The sequence below is a fragment of the Phyllobates terribilis genome, unplaced genomic scaffold (assembly GCF_046119375.1).
Source record: "Phyllobates terribilis strain yellow unplaced genomic scaffold, ASM4611937v1 Scaffold_14__1_contigs__length_39327217, whole genome shotgun sequence".
In the NCBI taxonomy this organism is placed as follows: Eukaryota; Metazoa; Chordata; class Amphibia; order Anura; family Dendrobatidae; genus Phyllobates; species Phyllobates terribilis.
Window position 1 is genome coordinate 7,047,014 of NW_027362774.1, and position 25,638 is coordinate 7,072,651.

Genomic DNA, 25,638 nt, shown 5'->3' on the forward strand with positions numbered 1-25,638 from the left:
AGAGGGCAGTATTATAGTAGTTATATTCTTGTACATAGGGGGCAGTATTATAGTAGTTGTATTCTTATACATAGGGGGCAGTATTATAGCAGTTATATTCTTGTACATAGGGGCAGTATTATAGTAGTTATATTCTTGTACATAGGAGCAGTATTATAGTAGTTATATTCTTGTACATAGGGGCAGTATTATACTAGTTATATTTTTGTACATAAGGGGCAGTATTATAGTAGTTATATTCCTGTACATAGGGGGCAGTATTATACTAGTTATATTCTTGTACGTAGGGGCAGTATTATAGTAGTTATATTCTTGTACATAGGGGGCAGTATTATAGTAGTTATATTCCTGTACATAGGGGGCAGTATTATACTAGTTATATTCTTGTAAATAGGGGCAGTAGTATAGTAGTTATATTATTGTACATAGGAGCAGTATTATAGTAGTTATATTCTTGTACATAGGGGGCAGTATTATAGTAGTTATATTCTTGTATATAGGAGCAGTATTATAATAGTTATATTCTCTTACATATGGGGCAGTATTATAGTAGTTATATTCTTGTATATAGGAGCAGTATTATAGTAGTTATATTCTTGTACATAGGGGGCAGTATTATAGTAGTTATATTCTTGTACATAGGTGGCAGTATTATAGTAGTTATATTCTTGTATATAGGAGCAGTATTATAGTAGTTATATTCTTGTACATATGAGCAGTATTATAGTAGTTATATTCTTGTACATAGGGGGCAGTATTATAGTAGTTATATTCTTGTACATAGGGGCAGTATTATAGTAGTTATATTCTTGTACATAGGGGGCAGTATTATAGTAGTTATATTCTTGTACATAGGGGCAGTATTATAGTAGTTATATTCTTGTACATAGGGGCAGTGTTATAGTAGTTATATTCTTGTACATAGGAGCAGTATTATAGTAGTTATATTCTTGTACATAGGGGGCAGTATTATAGTAGTTATATTCTTGTACATAGGGGCAGTATTATAGTAGTTATATTCTTGTACATAGGGGGCAGTATTATAGTAGTTATATTCTTGTACATAGGGTGCAGTATTATAGTAGTTATGTTCTTGTACATAGGAGCAGTATTATAGTAGTTATATTCTTGCACATAGGGGGCAGTATTATAGTAGTTATATTCTTGTACATATGAGCAGTATTATAGTAGTTATATTCTTGTACATAGGGGGCAGTATTATAGTATTTATATTCTTGTACATAGGAGCAGTATTATAGTAGTTATGTTCTTGTACATAGGGTGCAGTATTATAGTAGTTATATTCTTGTACATAGGGAGCAGTATTATAGTAGTTATATTCTTGTACATAGGAGCAGTATTATAGTAGTTATATTCTTGTACATGGGGCAGTATTACAGTAGTTATATTCTTGTACATAGAGGGCAGTATTATAGTAGTTATATTCTTGTACATAGGAACAGTATTATAGTAGTTATATTCTTGTACATAGGGGGCAGTATTACAGTAGTTATATTCTTGTACATAGGGGCAGTATTATAGTAGTTATATTCTTGTACATAGGGAACAGTATTATAGTAGTTATATTCTTGTACATAGGGGGCAGTATTATAGTAGTTATATTCTTGTACATAGGGAACAGTATTATAGTAGTTATATTCTTGTACATAGGGGGCAGTATTATAGTAGTTATATTCTTGTACATAGGGGCAGTATTATAGTAGTTATATTATTGTATATAGGAGCAGTATTATAGTAGTTATATTCTTGTACATAGGAGCAGTATTATAGTAGTTATATTCCTGTACATAGGGGGCAGTATTACAGTAGTTATATTCTTGTACATAGGGGGCAGTAGTATAGTAGTTATATTCTTGTACATATGAGCAGTATTATAGTAGTTATATTCTTGTACATAGGGGGCAGTATTATAGTAGTTATATTCTTGTACATAGGGGGCAGTATTATAGTAGTTATATTTTTGAACATAGAGGGCAGTATTATAGTAGTTATATTCTTGTACATAGGGGGCAGTATTATAGTAGTTATATTCTTATACATAGGGGGTAGTATTATAGCAGTTATATTCTTGTACATAGGGGGCAGTATTATAGTAGTTATATTCTTGTACATAGGGGCAGTGTTATAGTAGTTATATTCTTGTACATAGGAGCAGTATTATAGTAGTTATATTCTTGTACATAGGGGGCAGTATTATAGTAGTTATATTCTTGTACATAGGGGCAGTATTATAGTAGTTATATTCTTGTACATAGGAGCAGTATTACAGTAGCTATATTCTTGTACGTAGAGGGCAGTATTATTGTAGTTATATTCTTGTACATAGGGGGCAGTATTATAGTAGTTATATTCTTGTATATAGGAGCAGTATTATAGTAGTTATATTCTTGTACATATGAGCAGTATTATAGTAGTTATATTCTTGTAGATAGGGGGCAGTATTATAGTAGTTATATTCTTGTACATAGGGGCAGTATTATAGTAGTTATATTCTTGTACATAGGGGGCAGTATTATAGTAGTTATATTCTTGTACATAGGGGCAGTATTATAGTAGTTATATTCTTGTACATAGGGGCAGTGTTATAGTAGTTATATTCTTGTACATAGGAGCAGTATTATAGTAGTTATATTCTTGTACATAGGGGGCAGTATTATAGTAGTTATATTCTTGTACATAGGGGCAGTATTATAGTAGTTATATTCTTGTACATAGGGGGCAGTATTATAGTAGTTATATTCTTGTACATAGGGTGCAGTATTATAGTAGTTATGTTCTTGTACATAGGAGCAGTATTATAGTAGTTATATTCTTGCACATAGGGGGCAGTATTATAGTAGTTATATTCTTGTACATATGAGCAGTATTATAGTAGTTATATTCTTGTACATAGGGGGCAGTATTATAGTATTTATATTCTTGTACATAGGAGCAGTATTATAGTAGTTATGTTCTTGTACATAGGGTGCAGTATTATAGTAGTTATATTCTTGTACATAGGGAGCAGTATTATAGTAGTTATATTCTTGTACATAGGAGCAGTATTATAGTAGTTATATTCTTGTACATAGGAGCAGTATTACAGTAGTTATATTCTTGTACATAGAGGGCAGTATTATAGTAGTCATATTCTTGTACATAGGGGGCAGTATTATAGTAGTTATATTTTTGTACATAGAGGGCAGTATTATAGTAGTTATATTCTTGTACATAGGGGGCAGTATTATAGTAGTTGTATTCTTATACATAGGGGGCAGTATTATAGCAGTTATATTCTTGTACATAGGGGCAGTATTATAGTAGTTATATTCTTGTACATAGGAGCAGTATTATAGTAGTTATATTCTTGTACATAGGGGCAGTATTATACTAGTTATATTCTTGTACATAGGGGGCAGTATTATAGTAGTTAGATTCCTGTACATAGGGGGCAGTATTATACTAGTTATATTCTTGTACGTAGGGGCAGTATTATAGTAGTTATATTCTTGTACATAGGGGGCAGTATTATAGTAGTTATATTCCTGTACATAGGGGGCAGTATTATACTAGTTATATTCTTGTAAATAGGGGCAGTAGTATAGTAGTTATATTATTGTACATAGGAGCAGTATTATAGTAGTTATATTCTTGTACATAGGGGGCAGTATTATAGTAGTTATATTCTTGTATATAGGAGCAGTATTATAATAGTTATATTCTCTTACATATGGGGCAGTATTATAGTAGTTATATTCTTGTATATAGGAGCAGTATTATAGTAGTTATATTCTTGTACATAGGGGGCAGTATTATCGTAGTTATATTCTTGTACATAGGTGGCAGTATTATAGTAGTTATATTCCTGTACATAGGAGCAGTATTATAGTAGTTATATTCTTGTACATAGGGAGCAGTATTATAGTAGTTATATTCTTGTACATAGGAGCAGTATTATAATAGTTATATTATTGTACATAGGGGCAGTATTATAGTAGTTATATTCTTGTACATAGGTAGCAGTATTATAGTAGATATATTTTTGTACATAGGGAGCAGTATTATAGTAGTTATATTCTTGTACATAGGGGCAGTATTATAGTAGTTATATTCTTGTACATAGGGGACAGTATTATAGTAGTTATATTCTTGTACATAGGGGCAGTATTATAGTAGTTATATTCTTGTACATAGGGAGCAGTATTATAGTAGTTATATTCCTGTACATAGGAGCAGTATTATAGTAGTTATTTTCTTGTACATAGGGAGCAGTATTATAGTAGTTATATTCTTGTACATAGGTGCAGTATTATAATAGTTATATTATTGTACATAGGGGCAGTATTATAGTAGTTATATTCTTGTACATAGGTAGCAGTATTATAGTAGATATATTCTTGTACATAGGGAGCAGTATTATAGTAGTTATATTCTTGTACATAGGGGCAGTATTATAGTAGTTATATTCTTGTACATAGGGGACAGTATTATAGTAGTTATATTCTTGTACATAGGGGCAGTATTATAGTAGTTATATTCTTGTACATAGGGGGCAGTATAATAGAAGTTATATTCTTGTACATAGCAGTATTATAATAGTTATATTCTTGTACATAGGGGACAGTATTATAGTAGTTATATTCTTGTACATAGTGGCAGTATTATAGTAATTATATTCTTGTACATAAGGGGAATATTATAGTTTTATTTTGTTTATTGACGCTATAATTTTAATCACATGACTGAGAAACAATCTTTGCCCCCTCTATGATTATACCAGTAGTGACCGAATCGCTGTAGATCTGCTCTTCTCTGGTCGGGATCTTGATCAGGTCAGTATTGTTGTTTTGCAGAGATTTGGCTGGAATTAGATGTCACAAGATCTAGGGTAGAAAAAAAATCTGTAAAACATACTGCAGCAGCCGGCACTGACAAATCCCACAGAGGATTGTAAGGATTAGTACAAGATGTTAACCCTGTTTTCCTGGGCAGGAATTAAAAAATGAGGATCACACTTGTATTTAAAGCGATGCCTCTCCTTCATTGCTGATAGTACAGATCTGAGAGATGTAAGGTTATGAAAAGCCCATCCTTTGTCACATAATTCACACCTCCATCTCCCCTTGAAAACGAGCCTTGATTTGCGCAACCCCTTTTTTGCCCACTTGTGCTTTACATCTGTGCCCAATGGACTATGTATGTTATGCAGAAAACAAGGCATTTTGGTGGCTTATACAGAACCCCATAGCCGTGCCTAAAACTACAGAAGTGCATGGTGGTTCCCCTACTTGGTTAAGCTTTCCTTAACGATAGGTTACCTCTGCTAAGGTCATGAATGGTGTTTGGCCGATAGCACATGAGAATTGACTCCACAGTAACGATATGGGGGCAGTTGCGGACCCCATTGCTGTACCATCCAACATGTGAGGTTTTACATGCATTATAAATCCTATTTAATAAGTGGTGGAAGAGGTATCCCATAGCTGTAATCAGGTAATTTAATTGAGTGGCATAACCTATATATAAATCTGTACAAAAAAAAAAAACAACTTTTTTTTTTTTTTTTTGAGGCCAAGATCTCTTAAAACAAAAAAAGACAATTTGATAAATTGTTTCCAAACTTCTAAAGCTTTTTACTTTGTTGTTAATTTCCAAAAGACAAAGAAAACATAAAAAAAAAAAATAAATAAATCAGAATTCACCCCCATCTGCCGCGCTCCGAGCTCATAAATGACAGAGAAGCAGATGGTTGCGTTTTACGAACAGCGCGCGGACTTTCCCGAGGACGGTGACGGTGCTGCGGTTGGCGATTTTATTCTTTTCTTTGCCTGTTTCCAAGACGATGACTGTTCCTCACAAGCAGCTCCGGCGCTGAACAGCTGGACGGGTATTTAGGAGCTGTGTGCACCCAGTGCCAGAGCTTCCATCCAGCGCCGCGGATCACTCCCGGCAGATGCTGACTACGCGGGAAGATGCCGGGAATGATAAACGTTTTGCAAATTGCAATTTTTGTGGTTGATTTTCTATTGTCGATCCCAAAAGAAGAAACTTTTCGGAGTTGTAAAATTCACCCCCTCCTCTGGGAGTGCACAAGAATAGGGACAATTTTTTCTTCCAAAAACAGCGCCCACTTTGTCCCTGGTCTATATTTGGTATTGCAGCTTGATTTTAATATTGCAATACCAGATATGACCTGTTGATAAAAGTGGCGCTATTGCGGAAAGATGAGACAATTATGCTTCCTTTTTTTGTAGGTTGTTGTCGCTCTAGAACTTTTATGCCCAATTTTTCATTACTATTTTGACGAGACCCATTCAAGTAAACGGGACCCTCACGATTTGCTCCGTCTCACTGTTCTCAGATAGTAAAATAAATTAAAATGTGTCATTTTATTTTACTAGAAATCTACAAAAGTACAACCAGACACTTGAGGAATAAAAATTCTCCTTATTTTATTAACAGAAACGTATAAATCCTTCACAAAGAGAATAAATATCACACACAAAAAAAATAAGGCCGTTCATGGTGTCCAGATAATAATATCACCCTTCAGTCTAGTCAAAAATACTAAATAAAAAAAAGCTAAAATCCACATCCAAAGAGGATACAAAGCCATTGACTTTAATAAGATAGGTGTAATACTCCATTTCACCTGCAGTGGCACTGCAGAGAAACTGAACGTCTGCTGCCAGATCACTGCACAGGCGATCACAGTGATCAGCTTATTGTTCAGATACGCTCCTTACAAAAAAAGGGATGGTCTAAAGTGGACAATACCTTTAAGAAAGCTCTGATTGTGGCCTGTTTGTCCAGAATGATTATCAATGAGATTTATTACAATGCACAAAGATCAAAGAAAACTCCATAAGAAATACCTAGGGCATTGTAAAAAAAATAGCAATTCCATAATGGTCTAGCACCCCTAGTGGTGAAACAGTATAGTCTTACTTTCTCATCATCCAGCCCAAGAGAAGGGCTTTAAATTTTCGGCTCCTCGGGGGAGGGGTTTCAAGTTGGAAACACCCCTGCTGATTTTTAAAGTTCGAAACTAAGTGACGTATTATAACATATGGGCAAAAAAAAAAGAAGTATGAGGCATAATGTTACTGGAAACTTCTGAGTAGGCAGCAGTGGTCGCTCTGGCTCTCCGTACTACATAGTGACAAGGACCAGTCCTGATCGTGGCTCAGGTGGGAGAAGCCCCCAGAAATGTATATGGAGCAGCAGGACAGACGGTGGGAGAGGAAATAGCAGCGTGGTTTGAGGTTTAAAGGGCTCGTCCTCACCTGACAACCCCCCCCCCCACCCAAAAAAAAAAAAAAAATTAATAATAATAATATATATATATATATATATATATATATATATATATATATATATATATATATATATATATATATATATATATATATATATATATATATTATATTTTTTTTTTTTGCATCGGAGAGGGGGTAATAAAATATATTTAATTAACTGTCAGTCTCCAGTATTACCCCTGTGGGTTTTAACCCCTAGCAATCTGGAACCAGTCTCAAAAATAGGACCTGGCACAGGGGGCATGCTAGTTGTTGTAGTGTCTCCAATGTTTTAGCACTAGCAGCTTGAGGTATGGCATCAATACAGGTCTACAAGTCATCTGTGAGCAGCTCTGGCCATTAAGAGGTTAAAGGCAGGTAGTAGAAAATGGTTACAATTCCTTTAATCCAGAATCCAGAAAAAGAAAGCTACATTGTAACAACGCTAATCTATCGTTAAGCATCAAGTTTATGGGATTTCTGATCACCATCTGATAATCCAGAACATTTTATAAAGGACTCTGGATTAAAGGAATTGCACCTGTATTAGACCACGGCGGTTTATTATGGCCATAGCACACAGTAATCACAGCAATATCCAGTCACAGGGAGAAAAAATAATATTTCCGTCAGTTGCATCGTCCTATTTTGTGCCATGAACAGCGCCCCCCGGTGGCAGATTGCACCCGGCAAGGTACTATTGCATCAGTCATCATCCTAAAATATGTCGGCGCCGGTCACGTGAGCGCCTCTGCGATATTCTAGTCCCCGTACTGGATTTCGGCTTTCAGCTCCTGAGTAACAAAACTGATGAGCGCTGCTGCCACCTGCTGCTGCAAAGTGGCATTGCCGGACACCAGCATGATGAGGTGCGTGGCGTCCGTCCAGTCCAGGTTTCGGATGATGGTGAATATCTGCTCGCACAGTCTCTGCTGCTGCACCGGCGGCAGCTCCAGCAGGATCTGGGGGATGGGCTTGAACTGACCATTTGCCATCCAGGCTCCTAGGACGCCCCCTAGAGCACCGCCTGCAAAATACAATTAAATGAGTCGTCGTCAGTACGGGAATCAGAATACCAGGGCGGCCAACCTCAAATCTGCACCTTACCCACGGCTATTCCTGGGGGTCCTCCTAATAAGCCCCCCACAAAGGCTCCAGCGCCAGCGGCCACGGCCCCCCTGGCGGAATGCTTGACGGCCGCCTTCATTTTCTGCTCCGTTGACAAGTGGCACAAAAGGCGCAGGATGTCGTCCACGTTAACCGGCATCTTCAGGGCTGCAACAGAAAGAAGATGGTCACAAGATACAGGAAAAGAGGTGCTGCCCCCTACAGGCCGCACTGTGCAATGCGTCCCTATCGCTTTCAGGAGTGATCACAACTGCACCAGTCACACTTATGTGAATAAAAGGGGCACTCCAGAACCACAGAGTAAGTCATTGTCACAGCAGAGCTCCATACACTGCGCAGAGGCCGTTCTCAGGTACTCCATGTAATCAGAACTGCAGTACCAACAATGGCCACTGTGTGGTGCTGTGGTGTCTGAACTCTGTACATCCGGGCGCTGATACCGGCCGATCGGATACTGATAAAGATTCCAAGCATCGGTCATCAGTATTGAAGTAGTAGACAATCCCTTTAAGGCCGCATTTCAAAACACGTTAATATCAATGAAGTGCACGAGTCACGGGTCCATCATCAACACAAGGCATGATGGGACGGCGCAACGCTTATCTCCACGCTCAGGCATCTGCCTTATCTCATAGGAGGGAAATCCCGGCCACGACACCATGGGCGAGAGCAAAGTCCAGCAGTCCCTGGAGAAAGGGGTGAGGTTATGGAAGAAAGGGGAAATCAGTAGCTGAAAGATCCTATAACCCCCCACCATCAGGGGGTTCAGGAGACACCCCCCCCCCCCCCCCCCAAGTACACTACATGGACCTCTGAACTACGGGTTTTATACACCTTACATAGGATGTAATGATGTCTCCTATACCAGGGGCAGGCGGGGTACTGAGAGGGCACAGGAGCCCGATTATTGGTTGCCTGGTCTTAGGCTACAGTCGCTCTATGTAACGGGCTCAGGGTCATGTGAGCAAGTATATGACTTCCATACTTCCGGCCACATTCCAACTAGACGTGCGCAGCCTCGCTCAATACACTTCCACTGAGTGAGACACGACTAGTCGGAATGTGGCCGGAAGTACGGAACTCATACACTCGCAGTCACGCAACCCTGAGCCGACACCGGAGAATCCACACACTCTCCATCCGGTTCATGAATTTAAAAAAAGGGGTTTAAAAATATTAAAGAAATGAACCCATGAATCGCCTTATTAAATAAAGGCCCGCTGACGCGCGTCGCCTCCGCAATATTAAAATTTAACCCCCCCCCAAAAAAAAATATAAAAAAATCCCAAAAAGTCAGCTTCCCGGTCTCGGCGCCTCCCACATAGCGATAGAAGCACAGATTTCCCGCGCCACATCCTGCCACCATTAAGGATGTCCGATCTCTGCGCAGAACTCAGTGTGCGTCCGGCCGCTGCGTCCACGGCACTGATCATGTGACTGGGCTCAGACAACGGCAACTACATTGGTTTTTCGTCCTTTTTTTCTGAAATTCTGACATTTTCCCCCCTGAGATAAGAAAAACGTCACAAATTCGGAGTCACCGGAGCAGGAAAGACAAAAAACCGGAGCGGAAATGAGTCGAAGGAAGGAAGGGGTTAATGTGAGAGAAGCAAAAGATCCACAACTCCCTGCATGCCCAGGGGAAATACTGCTGAGACCTGTAGTCCCCGCCGCTCTACACTCACCGCCTCCGCCGTAAGCGCGGTCTCCAAGCTGACACTTTGTGTCCGATGACAGCAGACACCGGGACATGTGACAGCTGCACGGGGCGGGGCTAAGCCAACTAAGAATCCTATTGGTTAATCAACGGAAAAAGGGCGGGAAGAACAATGTCATTTGTAGCTACAACGGAAGTGACGTCATTACGGCGGCCCGAGCTGTCACAATTATGGTTGGTTCTGACAATATTGTTTCGCCCCCGATAGTGAGCGGCTGAACTCAGCTCCACACTGTACCCGAGCTGCGTTATACAGCCACAAGGTGAATGCCGTGAGGCGATAGGCTGATCCCAAACATGTGACTTGGCTGAATAAAACTTTGGTATCCGTCGCCACCCGCGTAAAAATTCTTCTCACTGGTTTCGTACATGAGGCCCTCTAGTGGTTACAGAGTGAAATGACAGATCATACTGATTACATTTGTATAAACTATGCTCTACTATATAGTATATATCTATCTATAGCAGAATAGTGAGTGCAGCTCTGGAGTATAATGCAGGATATAACGCAGAATCAGTAATGTAATGTATGTACACAGTGACTGCACCAGCAGAATAGGGAGTGCAGCTCTAGAGTATAATACAGGATGTAACTCAGGATCAGTAATGTAATGTATGTACACAGTGACTCCACCAGCAGAATAGTGAGTGCAGCTCTGGAGTATAATACAGGATGTAACTCAGGATCAGTAATGTAATGTATGTACACAGTGACTGCACCAGCAGAATAGGGAGTGCAGCTCTGGGGTATAATACAGGATGTAACTCAGGATCAGTAATGTAATGTATGTACACAGTGACTGCACCAGAAGAATAGTGAGTGCAGCTCTGGAGTATAATACAGGATGTAACTCAGGATCAGTAATGTAATGTATGTACACAGTGACTGCACCAGCAGAATAGTGAGTGCAGCTCTGGAGTATAATACAGGATGTAACTCAGGATCAGTAATGTAATGTATGTACACAGTGACTGCACCAGCAGAATAGGGAGTGCAGCTCTGGGGTATAATGCAGGATGTAACTCAGGATCAGTAATGTAATGTATGTACACAGTGACTGCACCAGCAGAATAGTGAGTGCAGCTCTGGAGTATAATACAGGATGTAACTCAGGATCAGTAATGTAATGTATGTACACAGTGACTGCACCAGCAGAATAGTGAGTGCAGCTCTAGAGTATAATACAGGAGGTAACTCAGGATCAGTAATGTAATGTATGTACACAGTGACTGCACCAGCAGAATAGTGAGTGCAGCTCTGGAGTATAATACAGCAGGTAACTCAGGATCAGTAATGTAATGTATGTACACAGTGACTGCACCAGCAGAATAGTGAGTGCAGCTCTGGGGTATAATACAGAATGTAACTCAGGATCAGTAATGTAATGTATATACACAGTGACTGCACCAGCAGAATAGTGAGTGCAGCTCTGGAGTATAATACAGGATGTAACTCAGGATCAGTAATGTAATGTATGTACACAGTGACTGTACCAGCAGAATAGTGAGTGCAGCTCTGGGGTATAATACAGGATGTAACTCAGGATCAGTAATGTAATGCATGTACACAGTGACTGCACCAGCAGAATAGTGAGTGCAGCTCTGGAGTATAATACAGGATGTAACTCAGGATCAGTAATGTAATGTATGTACACAGTGACTGTACCAGCAGAATAGTGAGTGCAGCTCTGGGGTATAATACAGGATGTAACTCAGGATCAGTAATGTAATGCATGTACACAGTGACTGCACCAGCAGAATAGTGAGTGCAGCTCTGGAGTATAATACAGGATGTAACTCAGGATCAGTAATGTAATGTATGTACACAGTGACTGCACCAGCAGAATAGTGAGTGCAGCTCTGGAGTATAATACAGGATGTAACTCAGGATCAGTAATGTAATGCATGTACACAGTGACTGCACCAGCAGAATAGTGAGTGCAGCTCTGGAGTATAATACAGGATGTAACTCAGGATCAGTAATGTAATGTATGTACACAGTGACTGCACCAGCAGAATAGTGAGTGCAGCTCTGGAGTATAATACAGGAGGTAACTCAGGATCAGTAATGTAATGTATGTACACAGTGACTCCACCAGCAGAATAGTGAGTGCAGCTCTGCAGTATAATACAGGATGTAACTCAGGATCAGTAATGTAATGTATATACACAGTGACTGCACCAGCAGAATAGTGAGTGCAGCTCTGGAGTATAATACAGGATGTAACTCAGGATCAGTAATGTAATGTATGTACACAGTGACTGCACAAGCAGAACAGTGAGTGCTGCTCTGGAGTATAATACAGGATGTAACACAGGATCAGTAATGTAATGTATGTACACAGTGACTGCACCAGCAGAATAGTGAGTGCAGCTCTGGAGTGTAATACAGGATGTAACTCAGGATCAGTAATGTAATGTATGTACACAGTGACTGCACCAGCAGAATAGTGAGTGCAGCTCTGGAGTATAATACAGGAGGTAACTCAGGATCAGTAATGTAATGTATGTACACAGTGACTGCACCAGCAGAATAGTGAGTGCAGCTCTGGAGTATAATACAGGATGTAACTCAGGATCAGTAATGTAATGTATGTACACAGTGACTGCAGCAGCAGAATAGTGAGTGCAGCTCTGGAGTATAATACAGGATGTAACTCAGGATCAGTAATGTAATGTATGTACACAGTGACTGCACCAGCAGAATAGTGAGTGCAGCTCTGGAGTATAATACAGGATGTAACTCAGGATCAGTAATGTAATGTATGTACACAGTGACTGCACCAGCAGAATAGTGAGTGCAGCTCTGGAGTATAATACAGGATGTAACTCAGGATCAGTAATGTAATGTATATACACAGTGACTGCACCAGCAGAATAGTGAGCGCAGCTCTGGAGTATAATACAGGATGTAACTCAGGATCAGTAATGTAATGTATGTACACAGTGACTGCAGCAGCAGAATAGTGAGTGCAGCTCTGGAGTATAATACAGGATGTAACTCAGGATCAGTAATGTAATGTATGTACACAGTGACTCCACCAGCAGAATAGTGAGTGCAGCTCTGGAGTATAATACAGGATGTAACTCAGGATCAGTAATGTAATGTATGTACACAGTGACTGCACCAGCAGAATAGTGAGTGCAGCTCTGGAGTATAATACAGGATGTAACTCAGGATCAGTAATGTAATGTATGTGCACAGTGACTGCACCAGCAGAATAGTGAGTGCAGCTCTGGAGTATAATACAGGAGGCAACTCAAGATCAGTAATGTAATGTATGTACACAGTGACTGCACCAGCAGAATAGTGAGTGCAGCTCTGGAGTATAATACAGGATGTAACTCAGGATCAGTAATGTAATGTATGGGCACAGTGACTGCACCAGCAGAATAGTGAGTGCAGCTCTGGAGTATAATACAGGAGGTAACTCAGGATCAGTAATGTAATGTATGTACACAGTGACTGCACCAGCAGAATAGTGAGTGCAGCTCTGGAGTATAATACAGGAGGTAACTCAGGATCAGTAATGTAATGTATATACACAGTGACTGCACCAGCAGAATAGTGAGCGCAGCTCTGGAGTATAATACAGGATGTAACTCAGGATCAGTAATGTAATGTATGTACACAGTGACTGCACCAGCAGAATAGTGAGTGCAGCTCTGGAGTATAATACAGGAGGTAACTCAGGATCAGTAATGTAATATATGTACACAGTGACTGCACCAGCAGAATAGTGAGTGCAGCTCTGGAGTATAATACAGGATGTAACTCAGGATCAGTAATGTAATGTATGTACACAGTGACTGCACCAGCAGAATAGTGAGTGCAGCTCTGGAGTATAATACAGGATGTAACTCAGGATCAGTAATGTAATGTATGTACACAGTGACTGCAGCAGCAGAATAGTGAGTGCAGCTCTGGAGTATAATACAGGATGTAACTCAGGATCAGTAATGTAATGTATGTACACAGTGACTCCACCAGCAGAATAGTGAGTGCAGCTCTGGAGTATAATACAGGATGTAACTCAGGATCAGTAATGTAATGTATGTACACAGTGACTGCACCAGCAGAATAGTGAGTGCAGCTCTGGAGTATAATACAGGATGTAACTCAGGATCAGTAATGTAATGTATGTGCACAGTGACTGCACCAGCAGAATAGTGAGTGCAGCTCTGGAGTATAATACAGGAGGCAACTCAAGATCAGTAATGTAATGTATGTACACAGTGACTGCACCAGCAGAATAGTGAGTGCAGCTCTGGAGTATAATACAGGATGCAACTCAGGATCAGTAATGTATGTACACAGTGACTGCACCAGCAGAATAGTGAGTGCTGCTCTGGAGTATAATACAGGATGTAACTCAGGATCAGTAATGCAATGTATGTACACAGTGACTGCACCAGCAGAATAGTGAGTGCAGCTCTGGAGTATAATACAGGATGTAACTCAGGGTCAGTAATGTAATGTATGTACACAGTGACTGCACCAGCAGAATAGTGAGTGCAGCTCTGGAGTATAATACAGGATGTAACTCAGGATCAGTAATGTAATGTATGTACACAGTGACTGCACCAGCAGAATAGTGAGTGCAGCTCTGGAGTATAATACAGGATGTAACTCAGGATCAGTAATGTAATGTATGTACACAGTGACTGCACCAGCAGAATAGTGAGTGCAGCTCTGGAGTATAATACAGGATGTAACTCAGGATCAGTAATGTAATGTATGTACACAGTGACTGCACCAGCAGAACAGTGAGTGCAGCTCTGGAGTATAATACAGGATGTAACTCAGGATCAGTAATGTAATGTATGTACACAGTGACTGCACCAGCAGAATAGTGAGCGCAGCTCTGGAGTATAATACAGGATGTAACTCAGGATCAGTAATGTAATGTATGTACACAGTGACTGCACCAGAAGAATAGTGAGTGCAGCTCTGGAGTATAATACAGGATGTAACTCAGGATCAGTAATGTAATGTATGTACACAGTGACTGCACCAGCAGAATAGTGAGTGCAGCTCTGGAGTATAATACAGGAGGTAACTCAGGATCAGTAATGTAATGTATGTACACAGTGACTGCACCAGCAGAATAGTGAGTGCAGCTCTGGAGTATAATACAGGATGTAACTCAGGATCAGTAATGTAATGTATGTACACAGTGACTGCACCAGCAGAATAGTGAGTGCAGCTCTGGAGTATAATACAGGATGTAACTCAGGATCAGTAATGTAATGCATGTACACAGTGACTGCACCAGCAGAATAGTGAGTGCAGCTCTGGAGTATAATACAGGATGTAACTCAGGGTCAGTAATGTAATGTATGTACACAGTGACTGCACCAGCAGAATAGTGAGTGCAGCTCTGGAGTATAATACAGGATGTAACTCAGGATCAGTAATGTAATGTATGTACACAGTGACTGCACCAGCGGAATAGTGAGTGCAGCTCTGGAGTATAATACAGGTTGTAACTCAGGATCAGTAATGTAATGTATGTACACAGTGACTGCACCAGCAGAATAGTGAGTGCAGCTCTGGAGTATAATACAGGATGTAACTCAGGATCAGTAATGTAATGTATGTACACAGTGACTGCACCAGCAGAATAGTGAGTGCAGCTCTGGAGTATAATACAGGAGGTAACTCAGGATCAGTAATGTAATGTATGTACACATTGACTGCACCAGCAGAATAGTGAGTGCAGCTCTGGAGTATAATACAGGATGTAACTCAGGATCAGTAATGTAATGTATGTACACAGTGACTGCACCAGCAGAATAGTGAGCGCAGCTCTGGAGTATAATACAGGATGTAACTCAGGATCAGTAATGTAATGTATGTACACAGTGACTGCACCAGCAGAATAGTGAGCGCAGCTCTGGAGTATAATACAGGATGTAACTCAGGGTCAGTAATGTAATGTATGTACACAGTGACTGCACCAGCAGAATAGTGAGTGCAGCTCTGGAGTATAATACAGGATGTAACTCAGGACCAATAATGTAATGTATGTACACAGTGACTGCACCAGCAGAATAGTGAGTGCAGCTCTGGAGTATAACACAGGATGTAACTCAGGATCAGTAATGTACTGTATGTACACAGTGACTGCACCAGCAGAATAGTGAGCGCAGCTCTGGAGTATAATACAGGATGTAACTCAGGATCAGTAATGTAATGTATGTACACTGACTGCACCATCAGAATAGTGAGTGCAGCTCGGGAGTATAATACAGGATGTAACTCAGGATCAGTAATGTAATGTATGTACACAGTGACTGCACCAGCAGAATACTGAGTGCAGCTCTGGAGTATAATACAGGATGTAAATCAGGATCAGTAATGTAATGTATGTACACAGTGACTGCACCAGCAGAATAGTGAGTGCAGCTCTGGACTATAATACAGGATGTAACTCAGGATCAGTAATGTAATGTATATACACAGTGACTGCACCAGCACAATAGTGAGTGCAGCTCTGGAGTATAATACAGGATGTAACTCAGGATCAGTAATGTAATGTATGTACACAGTGACTGCACCAGCAGAATAGTGAGTGCAGCTCTGGAGTATAATACAGGATGTAACTCAGGATCAGTAATGTAATGTAGGTACACAGTGACTGCACCAGCAGAAAAGTGAGTGCAGCTCTAGAGTATAATACAGGAGGTAACTCAGGATCAGTAATGTAATGTATGTACACAGTGACTGCACCAGCAGAATAGTGAGTGCAGCTCTGGAGTATAACACAGGATGTAACTCAGGATCAGTAATGTACTGTATGTACACAGTGACTGCACCAGCAGAATAGTGAGCGCAGCTCTGGAGTATAATACAGGATGTAACTCAGGATCAGTAATGTAATGTATGTACACTGACTGCACCATCAGAATAGTGAGTGCAGCTCTGGAGTATAATACAGGATGAAACTCTGGATCAGTAATGTAATGTATGTACACAGTGACTGCACCAGCAGAATACTGAGTGCAGCTCTGGAGTATAATACAGGATGTAAATCAGGATCAGTAATGTAATGTATGTACACAGTGACTGCACCAGCAGAATAGTGAGTGCAGCTCTGGACTATAATACAGGATGTAACTCAGGATCAGTAATGTAATGTATATACACAGTGACTGCACCAGCAGAATAGTGAGTGCAGCTCTGAAGTATAATACAGGATGTAACTCAGGATCAGTAATGTAATGTATGTACACAGTGACTGTACCAGCAGAATAGTGAGTGCAGCTCTGGGGTATAATACAGGATGTAACTCAGGATCAGTAATGTAATGCATGTACACAGTGACTGCACCAGCAGAATAGTGAGTGCAGCTCTGGAGTATAATACAGGATGTAACTCAGGATCAGTAATGTAATGTATGTACACAGTGACTGCACCAGCAGAATAGTGAGTGCAGCTCTGGAGTATAATACAGGAGGTAACTCAGGATCAGTAATGTAATGTATGTACACAGTGACTCCACCAGCAGAATATTGAGTGCAGCTCTGCAGTATAATACAGGATGTAACTCAGGATCAGTAATGTAATGTATATACACAGTGACTGCACCAGCAGAATAGTGAGTGCAGCTCTGGAGTATAATACAGGATGTAACTCAGGATCAGTAATGTAATGTATGTACACAGTGACTGCACAAGCAGAACAGTGAGTGCAGCTCTGGAGTATAATACAGGATGTAACACAGGATCAGTAATGTAATGTATGTACACAGTGACTGCACCAGCAGAATAGTGAGTGCAGCTCTGGAGTATAATACAGGATGTAACTCAGGATCAGTAATGTAATGTATGTACACAGTGACTGCACCAGCAGAATAGTGAGTGCAGCTCTGGAGTATAATACAGGATGTAACTCAGGATCAGTAATGTAATGTATGCACACAGTGACTGCACCAGCAGAATAGTGAGTGCAGCTCTGGAGTATAATGCAGGATGTAACTCAGGATCAGTAATGTAATGTATGTACACAGTGACTGTACCAGCAGAATAGTGAGTGCAGCTCTGGGGTATAATACAGGATGTAACTCAGGATCAGTAATGTAATGCATGTACACAGTGACTGCACCAGCAGAATAGTGAGAGCAGCTCTGGAGTATAATACAGGAGGTAACTCAGGATCAGTAATGTAATGTATGTACACAGTGACTCCACCAGCAGAATAGTGAGTGCAGCTCTGCAGTATAATACAGGATGTAACTCAGGATCAGTAATGTAATGTATATACACAGTGACTGCACCAGCAGAATAGTGAGTGCAGCTCTGGAGTATAATACAGGATGTAACTCAGGATCAGTAATGTAATGTATGTACACAGTGACTGCACAAGCAGAATAGTGAGTGCAGCTCTGGAGTATAATACAGGATGTAACACAGGATCAGTAATGTAATGTATGTACACAGTGACTGCACCAGCAGAATAGTGAGTGCAGCTCTGGAGTATAATACAGGATGTAACTCAGGATCAGTAATGTAATGTATGTACACAGTGACTGCACCAGCAGAATAGTGAGTGCAGCTCTGGAGTATAATACAGGAGGTAACTCAGGATCAGTAATGTAATGTATGTACACAGTGACTGCACCAGCAGAATAGTGAGTGCAGCTCTGGAGTATAATACAGGATGTAACTCAGGATCAGTAATGTAATGTATGTACACAGTGACTGCAGCAGCAGAATAGTGAGTGCAGCTCTGGAGTATAATACAGGATGTAACTCAGGATCAGTAATGTAATGTATGTACACAGTGACTCCACCAGCAGAATAGTGAGTGCAGCTCTGGAGTATAATACAGGATGTAACTCAGGATCAGTAATGTAATGTATGTACACAGTGACGGCACCAGCAGAATAGTGACTGCAGCTCTGGAGTATAATACAGGATGTAACTCAGGATCAGTAATGTAATGTATGTACACAGTGACTGCACCAGCAGAATAGTGAGTGCAGCTCTGGAGTATAATACAGGATGTAACTCAGGATCAGTAATGTAATGTATGTACACAGTGACTGCACCAGCAGAATAGTGAGCGCAGCTCTGGAGTATAATACAGGATGTAACTCAGGATCAGTAATGTAATGTATGTACACAGTGACTCCACCAGCAGAATAGTGAGTGCAGCTCTGGAGTATAATACAGGATGTAACTCAGGATCAGTAATGTAATGTATGTACACAGTGACGGCACCAGCAGAATAGTGAGTGCAGCTCTGGAGTATAATACAGGATGTAACTCAGGATCAGTAATGTAATGTATGTACACAGTGACTGCACCAGCAGAATAGTGAGTGCAGCTCTGGAGTATAATACAGGATGTAACTCAGGATCAGTAATGTAATGTATGTACACAGTGACTGCACCAGCAGAATAGTGAGCGCAGCTCTGGAGTATAATACAGGATGTAACTCAGGATCAGTAATGTAATGTATGTGCACAGTGACTGCACCAGCAGAATAGTGAGTGCAGCTCTGGAGTATAATACAGGAGGCAACTCAGGATCAGTAATGTGATGTATGTACACAGTGACTGCACCAGCAGAATAGTGAGTGCAGCTCTGGAGTATAATACAGGATGTAACTCAGGATCAGTAATGTAATGCATGTACACAGTGACTGCACCAGCAGAATAGTGAGTGCAGCTCTGGAGTATAATACAGGATGTAACTCAGGGTCAGTAATGTAATGTATGTACACAGTGACTGCACCAGCAGAATAGTGAGTGCAGCTCTGGAGTATAATACAGGATGTAACTCAGGATCAGTAATGTAATGTATGTACACAGTGACTGCACCAGCGGAATAGTGAGTGCAGCTCTGGAGTATAATACAGGTTGTAACTCAGGATCAGTAATGTAATGTATGTACACAGTGACTGCACCAGCAGAATAGTGAGTGCAGCTCTGGAGTATAATACAGGATGTAACTCAGGATCAGTAATGTAATGTATGTACACAGTGACTGCACCAGCAGAATAGTGAGTGCTGCTCTGGAGTATAATACAGGATGTAACTCAGGATCAGTAATGTAATGCATGTACACAGTGACTGCACCAGCAGAATAGTGAGTGCAGCTCTGGAGTATAATACAGGATGTAACTCAGGGTCAGTAATGTAATGTATGTACACAGTGACTGCACCAGCAGAATAGTGAGTGCAGCTCTGGAGTATAATACAGGATGTAACTCAGGATCAGTAATGTAATGTATGTACACAGTGACTGCACCAGCGGAATAGTGAGTGCAGCTCTAGAGTATAATACAGGAGGTAACTCAGGATCAGTAATGTAATGTAGGTACACAGTGACTGCACCAGCAGAAAAGTGAGTGCAGCTCTAGAGTATAATACAGGAGGTAACTCAGGATCAGTAATGTAATGTATGTACACAGTGACTGCACCAGCAGAATAGTGAGTGCAGCTCTGGAGTATAACACAGGATGTAACTCAGGATCAGTAATGTACTGTATGTACACAGTGACTGCACCAGCAGAATAGTGAGCGCAGCTCTGGAGTATAATACAGGATGTAACTCAGGATCAGTAATGTAATGTATGTACACTGACTGCACCATCAGAATAGTGAGTGCAGCTCTGGAGTATAATACAGGATGTAACTCTGGATCAGTAATGTAATGTATGTACACAGTGACTGCACCAGCAGAATACTGAGTGCAGCTCTGGAGTATAATACAGGATGTAAATCAGGATCAGTAATGTAATGTATGTACACAGTGACTGCACCAGCAGAATAGTGAGTGCAGCTCTGGACTATAATACAGGATGTAACTCAGGATCAGTAATGTAATGTATATACACAGTGACTGCACCAGCAGAATAGTGAGTGCAGCTCTGAAGTATAATACAGGATGTAACTCAGGATCAGTAATGTAATGTATGTACACAGTGACTGTACCAGCAGAATAGTGAGTGCAGCTCTGGGGTATAATACAGGATGTAACTCAGGATCAGTAATGTAATGCATGTACACAGTGACTGCACCAGCAGAATAGTGAGTGCAGCTCTGGAGTATAATACAGGATGTAACTCAGGATCAGTAATGTAATGTATGTACACAGTGACTGCACCAGCAGAATAGTGAGTGCAGCTCTGGAGTATAATACAGGAGGTAACTCAGGATCAGTAATGTAATGTATGTACACAGTGACTCCACCAGCAGAATAGTGAGTGCAGCTCTGCAGTATAATACAGGATGTAACTCAGGATCAGTAATGTAATGTATATACACAGTGACTGCACCAGCAGAATAGTGAGTGCAGCTCTGGAGTATAATACAGGATGTAACTCAGGATCAGTAATGTAATGTATGTACACAGTGACTGCACAAGCAGAACAGTGAGTGCAGCTCTGGAGTATAATACAGGATGTAACACAGGATCAGTAATGTAATGTATGTACACAGTGACTGCACCAGCAGAATAGTGAGTGCAGCTCTGGAGTATAATACAGGATGTAACTCAGGATCAGTAATGTAATGCATGTACACAGTGACTGCACCAGCAGAATAGTGAGAGCAGCTCTGGAGTATAATACAGGAGGTAACTCAGGATCAGTAATGTAATGTATGTACACAGTGACTCCACCAGCAGAATAGTGAGTGCAGCTCTGCAGTATAATACAGGATGTAACTCAGGATCAGTAATGTAATGTATATACACAGTGACTGCACCAGCAGAATAGTGAGTGCAGCTCTGGAGTATAATACAGGATGTAACTCAGGATCAGTAATGTAATGTATGTACACAGTGACTGCACAAGCAGAATAGTGAGTGCAGCTCTGGAGTATAATACAGGATGTAACACAGGATCAGTAATGTAATGTATGTACACAGTGACTGCACCAGCAGAATAGTGAGTGCAGCTCTGGAGTATAATACAGGATGTAACTCAGGATCAGTAATGTAATGTATGTACACAGTGACTGCACCAGCAGAATAGTGAGTGCAGCTCTGGAGTATAATACAGGAGGTAACTCAGGATCAGTAATGTAATGTATGTACACAGTGACTGCACCAGCAGAATAGTGAGTGCAGCTCTGGAGTATAATACAGGATGTAACTCAGGATCAGTAATGTAATGTATGTACACAGTGACTGCAGCAGCAGAATAGTGAGTGCAGCTCTGGAGTATAATACAGGATGTAACTCAGGATCAGTAATGTAATGTATGTACACAGTGACTCCACCAGCAGAATAGTGAGTGCAGCTCTGGAGTATAATACAGGATGTAACTCAGGATCAGTAATGTAATGTATGTACACAGTGACGGCACCAGCAGAATAGTGAGTGCAGCTCTGGAGTATAATACAGGATGTAACTCAGGATCAGTAATGTAATGTATGTACACAGTGACTGCACCAGCAGAATAGTGAGTGCAGCTCTGGAGTATAATACAGGATGTAACTCAGGATCAGTAATGTAATGTATGTACACAGTGACTGCACCAGCAGAATAGTGAGCGCAGCTCTGGAGTATAATACAGGATGTAACTCAGGATCAGTAATGTAATGTATGTACACAGTGACTCCACCAGCAGAATAGTGAGTGCAGCTCTGGAGTATAATACAGGATGTAACTCAGGATCAGTAATGTAATGTATGTACACAGTGACGGCACCAGCAGAATAGTGAGTGCAGCTCTGGAGTATAATACAGGATGTAACTCAGGATCAGTAATGTAATGTATGTACACAGTGACTGCACCAGCAGAATAGTGAGTGCAGCTCTGGAGTATAATACAGGATGTAACTCAGGATCAGTAAAGTAATGTATGTACACAGTGACTGCACCAGCAGAATAGTGAGCGCAGCTCTGGAGTATAATACAGGATGTAACTCAGGATCAGTAATGTAATGTATGTGCACAGTGACTGCACCAGCAGAATAGTGAGTGCAGCTCTGGAGTATAATACAGGAGGCAACTCAGGATCAGTAATGTGATGTATGTACACAGTGACTGCACCAGCAGAATAGTGAGTGCAGCTCTGGAGTATAATACAGGATGTAACTCAGGATCAGTAATGTAATGCATGTACACAGTGACTGCACCAGCAGAATAGTGAGTGCAGCTCTGGAGTATAATACAGGATGTAACTCAGGTCAGTAATGTAATGTATGTACACAGTGACTGCACCAGCAGAATAGTGAGTGCAGCTCTGGAGTATAATACAGGATGTAACTCAGGATCAGTAATGTAATGTATGTACACAGTGACTGCACCAGCGGAATAGTGAGTGCAGCTCTGGAGTATAATACAGGTTGTAACTCAGGATCAGTAATGTAATGTATGTACACAGTGACTGCACCAGCAGAATAGTGAGTGCAGCTCTGGAGTATAATACAGGATGTAACTCAGGATCAGTAATGTAATGTATGTACACAGTGACTGCACCAGCAGAATAGTGAGTGCTGCTCTGGAGTATAATACAGGATGTAACTCAGGATCAGTAATGTAATGCATGTACACAGTGACTGTACCAGCAGAATAGTGAGTGCAGCTCTGGAGTATAATACAGGATGTAACTCAGGGTCAGTAATGTAATGTATGTACACAGTGACTGCACCAGCAGAATAGTGAGTGCAGCTCTGGAGTATAATACAGGATGTAACTCAGGATCAGTAATGTAATGTATGTACACAGTGACTGCACCAGCGGAATAGTGAGTGCAGCTCTGGAGTATAATACAGGTTGTAACTCAGGATCAGTAATGTAATGTATGTACACAGTGACTGCACCAGCAGAATAGTGAGTGCAGCTCTGGAGTATAATACAGGATGTAACTCAGGATCAGTAATGTAATGTATGTACACAGTGACTGCACCAGCAGAATAGTGAGTGCAGCTCTGGAGTATAATACAGGAGGTAACTCAGGATCAGTAATGTAATGTATGTACACAGTGACTGCACCAGCAGAATAGTGAGTGCAGCTCTGGAGTATAATACAGGATGTAACTCAGGATCAGTAATGTAATGTATGTACACAGTGACTGCACCAGCAGAATAGTGAGCACAGCTCTGGAGTATAATACAGGATGTAACTCAGGATCAGTAATGTAATGTATGTACACAGTGACTGCACCAGCAGAATAGTGAGCGCAGCTCTGGAGTATAATACAGGATGTAACTCAGGGTCAGTAATGTAATGTATGTACACAGTGACTGCACCAGCAGAATAGTGAGTGCAGCTCTGGAGTATAATACAGGATGTAACTCAGGACCAGTAATGTAATGTATGTACACAGTGACTGCACCAGCAGAATAGTGAGTGCAGCTCTGGAGTATAACACAGGATGTAACTCAGGATCAGTAATGTACTGTATGTACACAGTGACTGCACCAGCAGAATAGTGAGCGCAGCTCTGGAGTATAATACAGGATGTAACTCAGGATCAGTAATGTAATGTATGTACACTGACTGCACCATCAGAATAGTGAGTGCAGCTCTGGAGTATAATACAGGATGTAACTCAGGATCAGTAATGTAATGTATGTACACAGTGACTGCACCAGCAGAATACTGAGTGCAGCTCTGGAGTATAATACAGGATGTAAATCAGGATTAGTAATGTAATGTATGTGCACAGTGACTGCACCAGCAGAATAGTGAGTGCAGCTCTGGACTATAATACAGGATGTAACTCAGGATCAGTAATGTAATGTATATACACAGTGACTGCACCAGCACAATAGTGAGTGCAGCTCTGGAGTATAATACAGGATGTAACTCAGGATCAGTAATGTAATGTATGTACACAGTGACTGCACCAGCAGAATAGTGAGTGCAGCTCTGGAGTATAATACAGGATGTAACTCAGGATCAGTAATGTAATGTAGGTTCACAGTGACTGCACCAGCAGAAAAGTGAGTGCAGCTCTAGAGTATAATACAGGAGGTAACTCAGGATCAGTAATGTAATGTATGTACACAGTGACTGCACCAGCAGAATAGTGAGTGCAGCTCTGGAGTATAACACAGGATGTAACTCAGGATCAGTAATGTACTGTATGTACACAGTGACTGCACCAGCAGAATAGTGAGCGCAGCTCTGGAGTATAATACAGGATGTAACTCAGGATCAGTAATGTAATGTATGTACACTGACTGCACCATCAGAATAGTGAGTGCAGCTCTGGAGTATAATACAGGATGTAACTCAGGATCAGTAATGTAATGTATGTACACAGTGACTGCACCAGCAGAATACTGAGTGCAGCTCTGGAGTATAATACAGGATGTAAATCAGGATCAGTAATGTAATGTATGTACACAGTGACTGCACCAGCAGAATAGTGAGTGCAGCTCTGGACTATAATACAGGATGTAACTCAGGATCAGTAATGTAATGTATATATACAGTGACTGCACCAGCAGAATAGTGAGTGCAGCTCTGGAGTATAATACAGGATGTAACTCAGGATCCGTAATGTAATGTATGTACACAGTGACTGCA

The 25,638-nt window shown here is 40.8% G+C and overlaps 1 protein-coding gene across 1 annotated transcript; it reads right to left on the minus strand.

Moving 5' to 3' along the window:
* Positions 1 to 7,438: 7,438 nt before the first annotated feature.
* On the minus strand, positions 7,439 to 10,220 carry CUNH19orf12 (chromosome unknown C19orf12 homolog). The gene is made up of 3 exons (XM_073659931.1): positions 10,112 to 10,220; positions 8,406 to 8,573; positions 7,439 to 8,325 (listed from the first exon to the last, which is right to left on the minus strand). Exons 1-3 carry the CDS (start codon positions 10,176 to 10,178, stop codon positions 8,060 to 8,062), a joined length of 501 nt encoding a protein of 166 aa, XP_073516032.1. The 5' UTR covers positions 10,179 to 10,220; the 3' UTR covers positions 7,439 to 8,059.
* Between the last annotated feature and the right edge of the window lie 15,418 nt (positions 10,221 to 25,638).

Coding starts and splice junctions, on each gene's coding strand:
- CUNH19orf12 (XM_073659931.1), bottom strand. CDS start 10,178: ATGTCCCGGTGTCTGCTGTCATCGGACACAAAGTGTCAGCTTGGAGAC. Junction 8,574..10,111: donor CCGCGCTTACGGCGGAGGCG/GTGAGTGTAGAG, acceptor TTTCTGTTGCAG/CCCTGAAGATGCCGGTTAAC. Junction 8,326..8,405: donor ACCCCCAGGAATAGCCGTGG/GTAAGGTGCAGA, acceptor TGTATTTTGCAG/GCGGTGCTCTAGGGGGCGTC.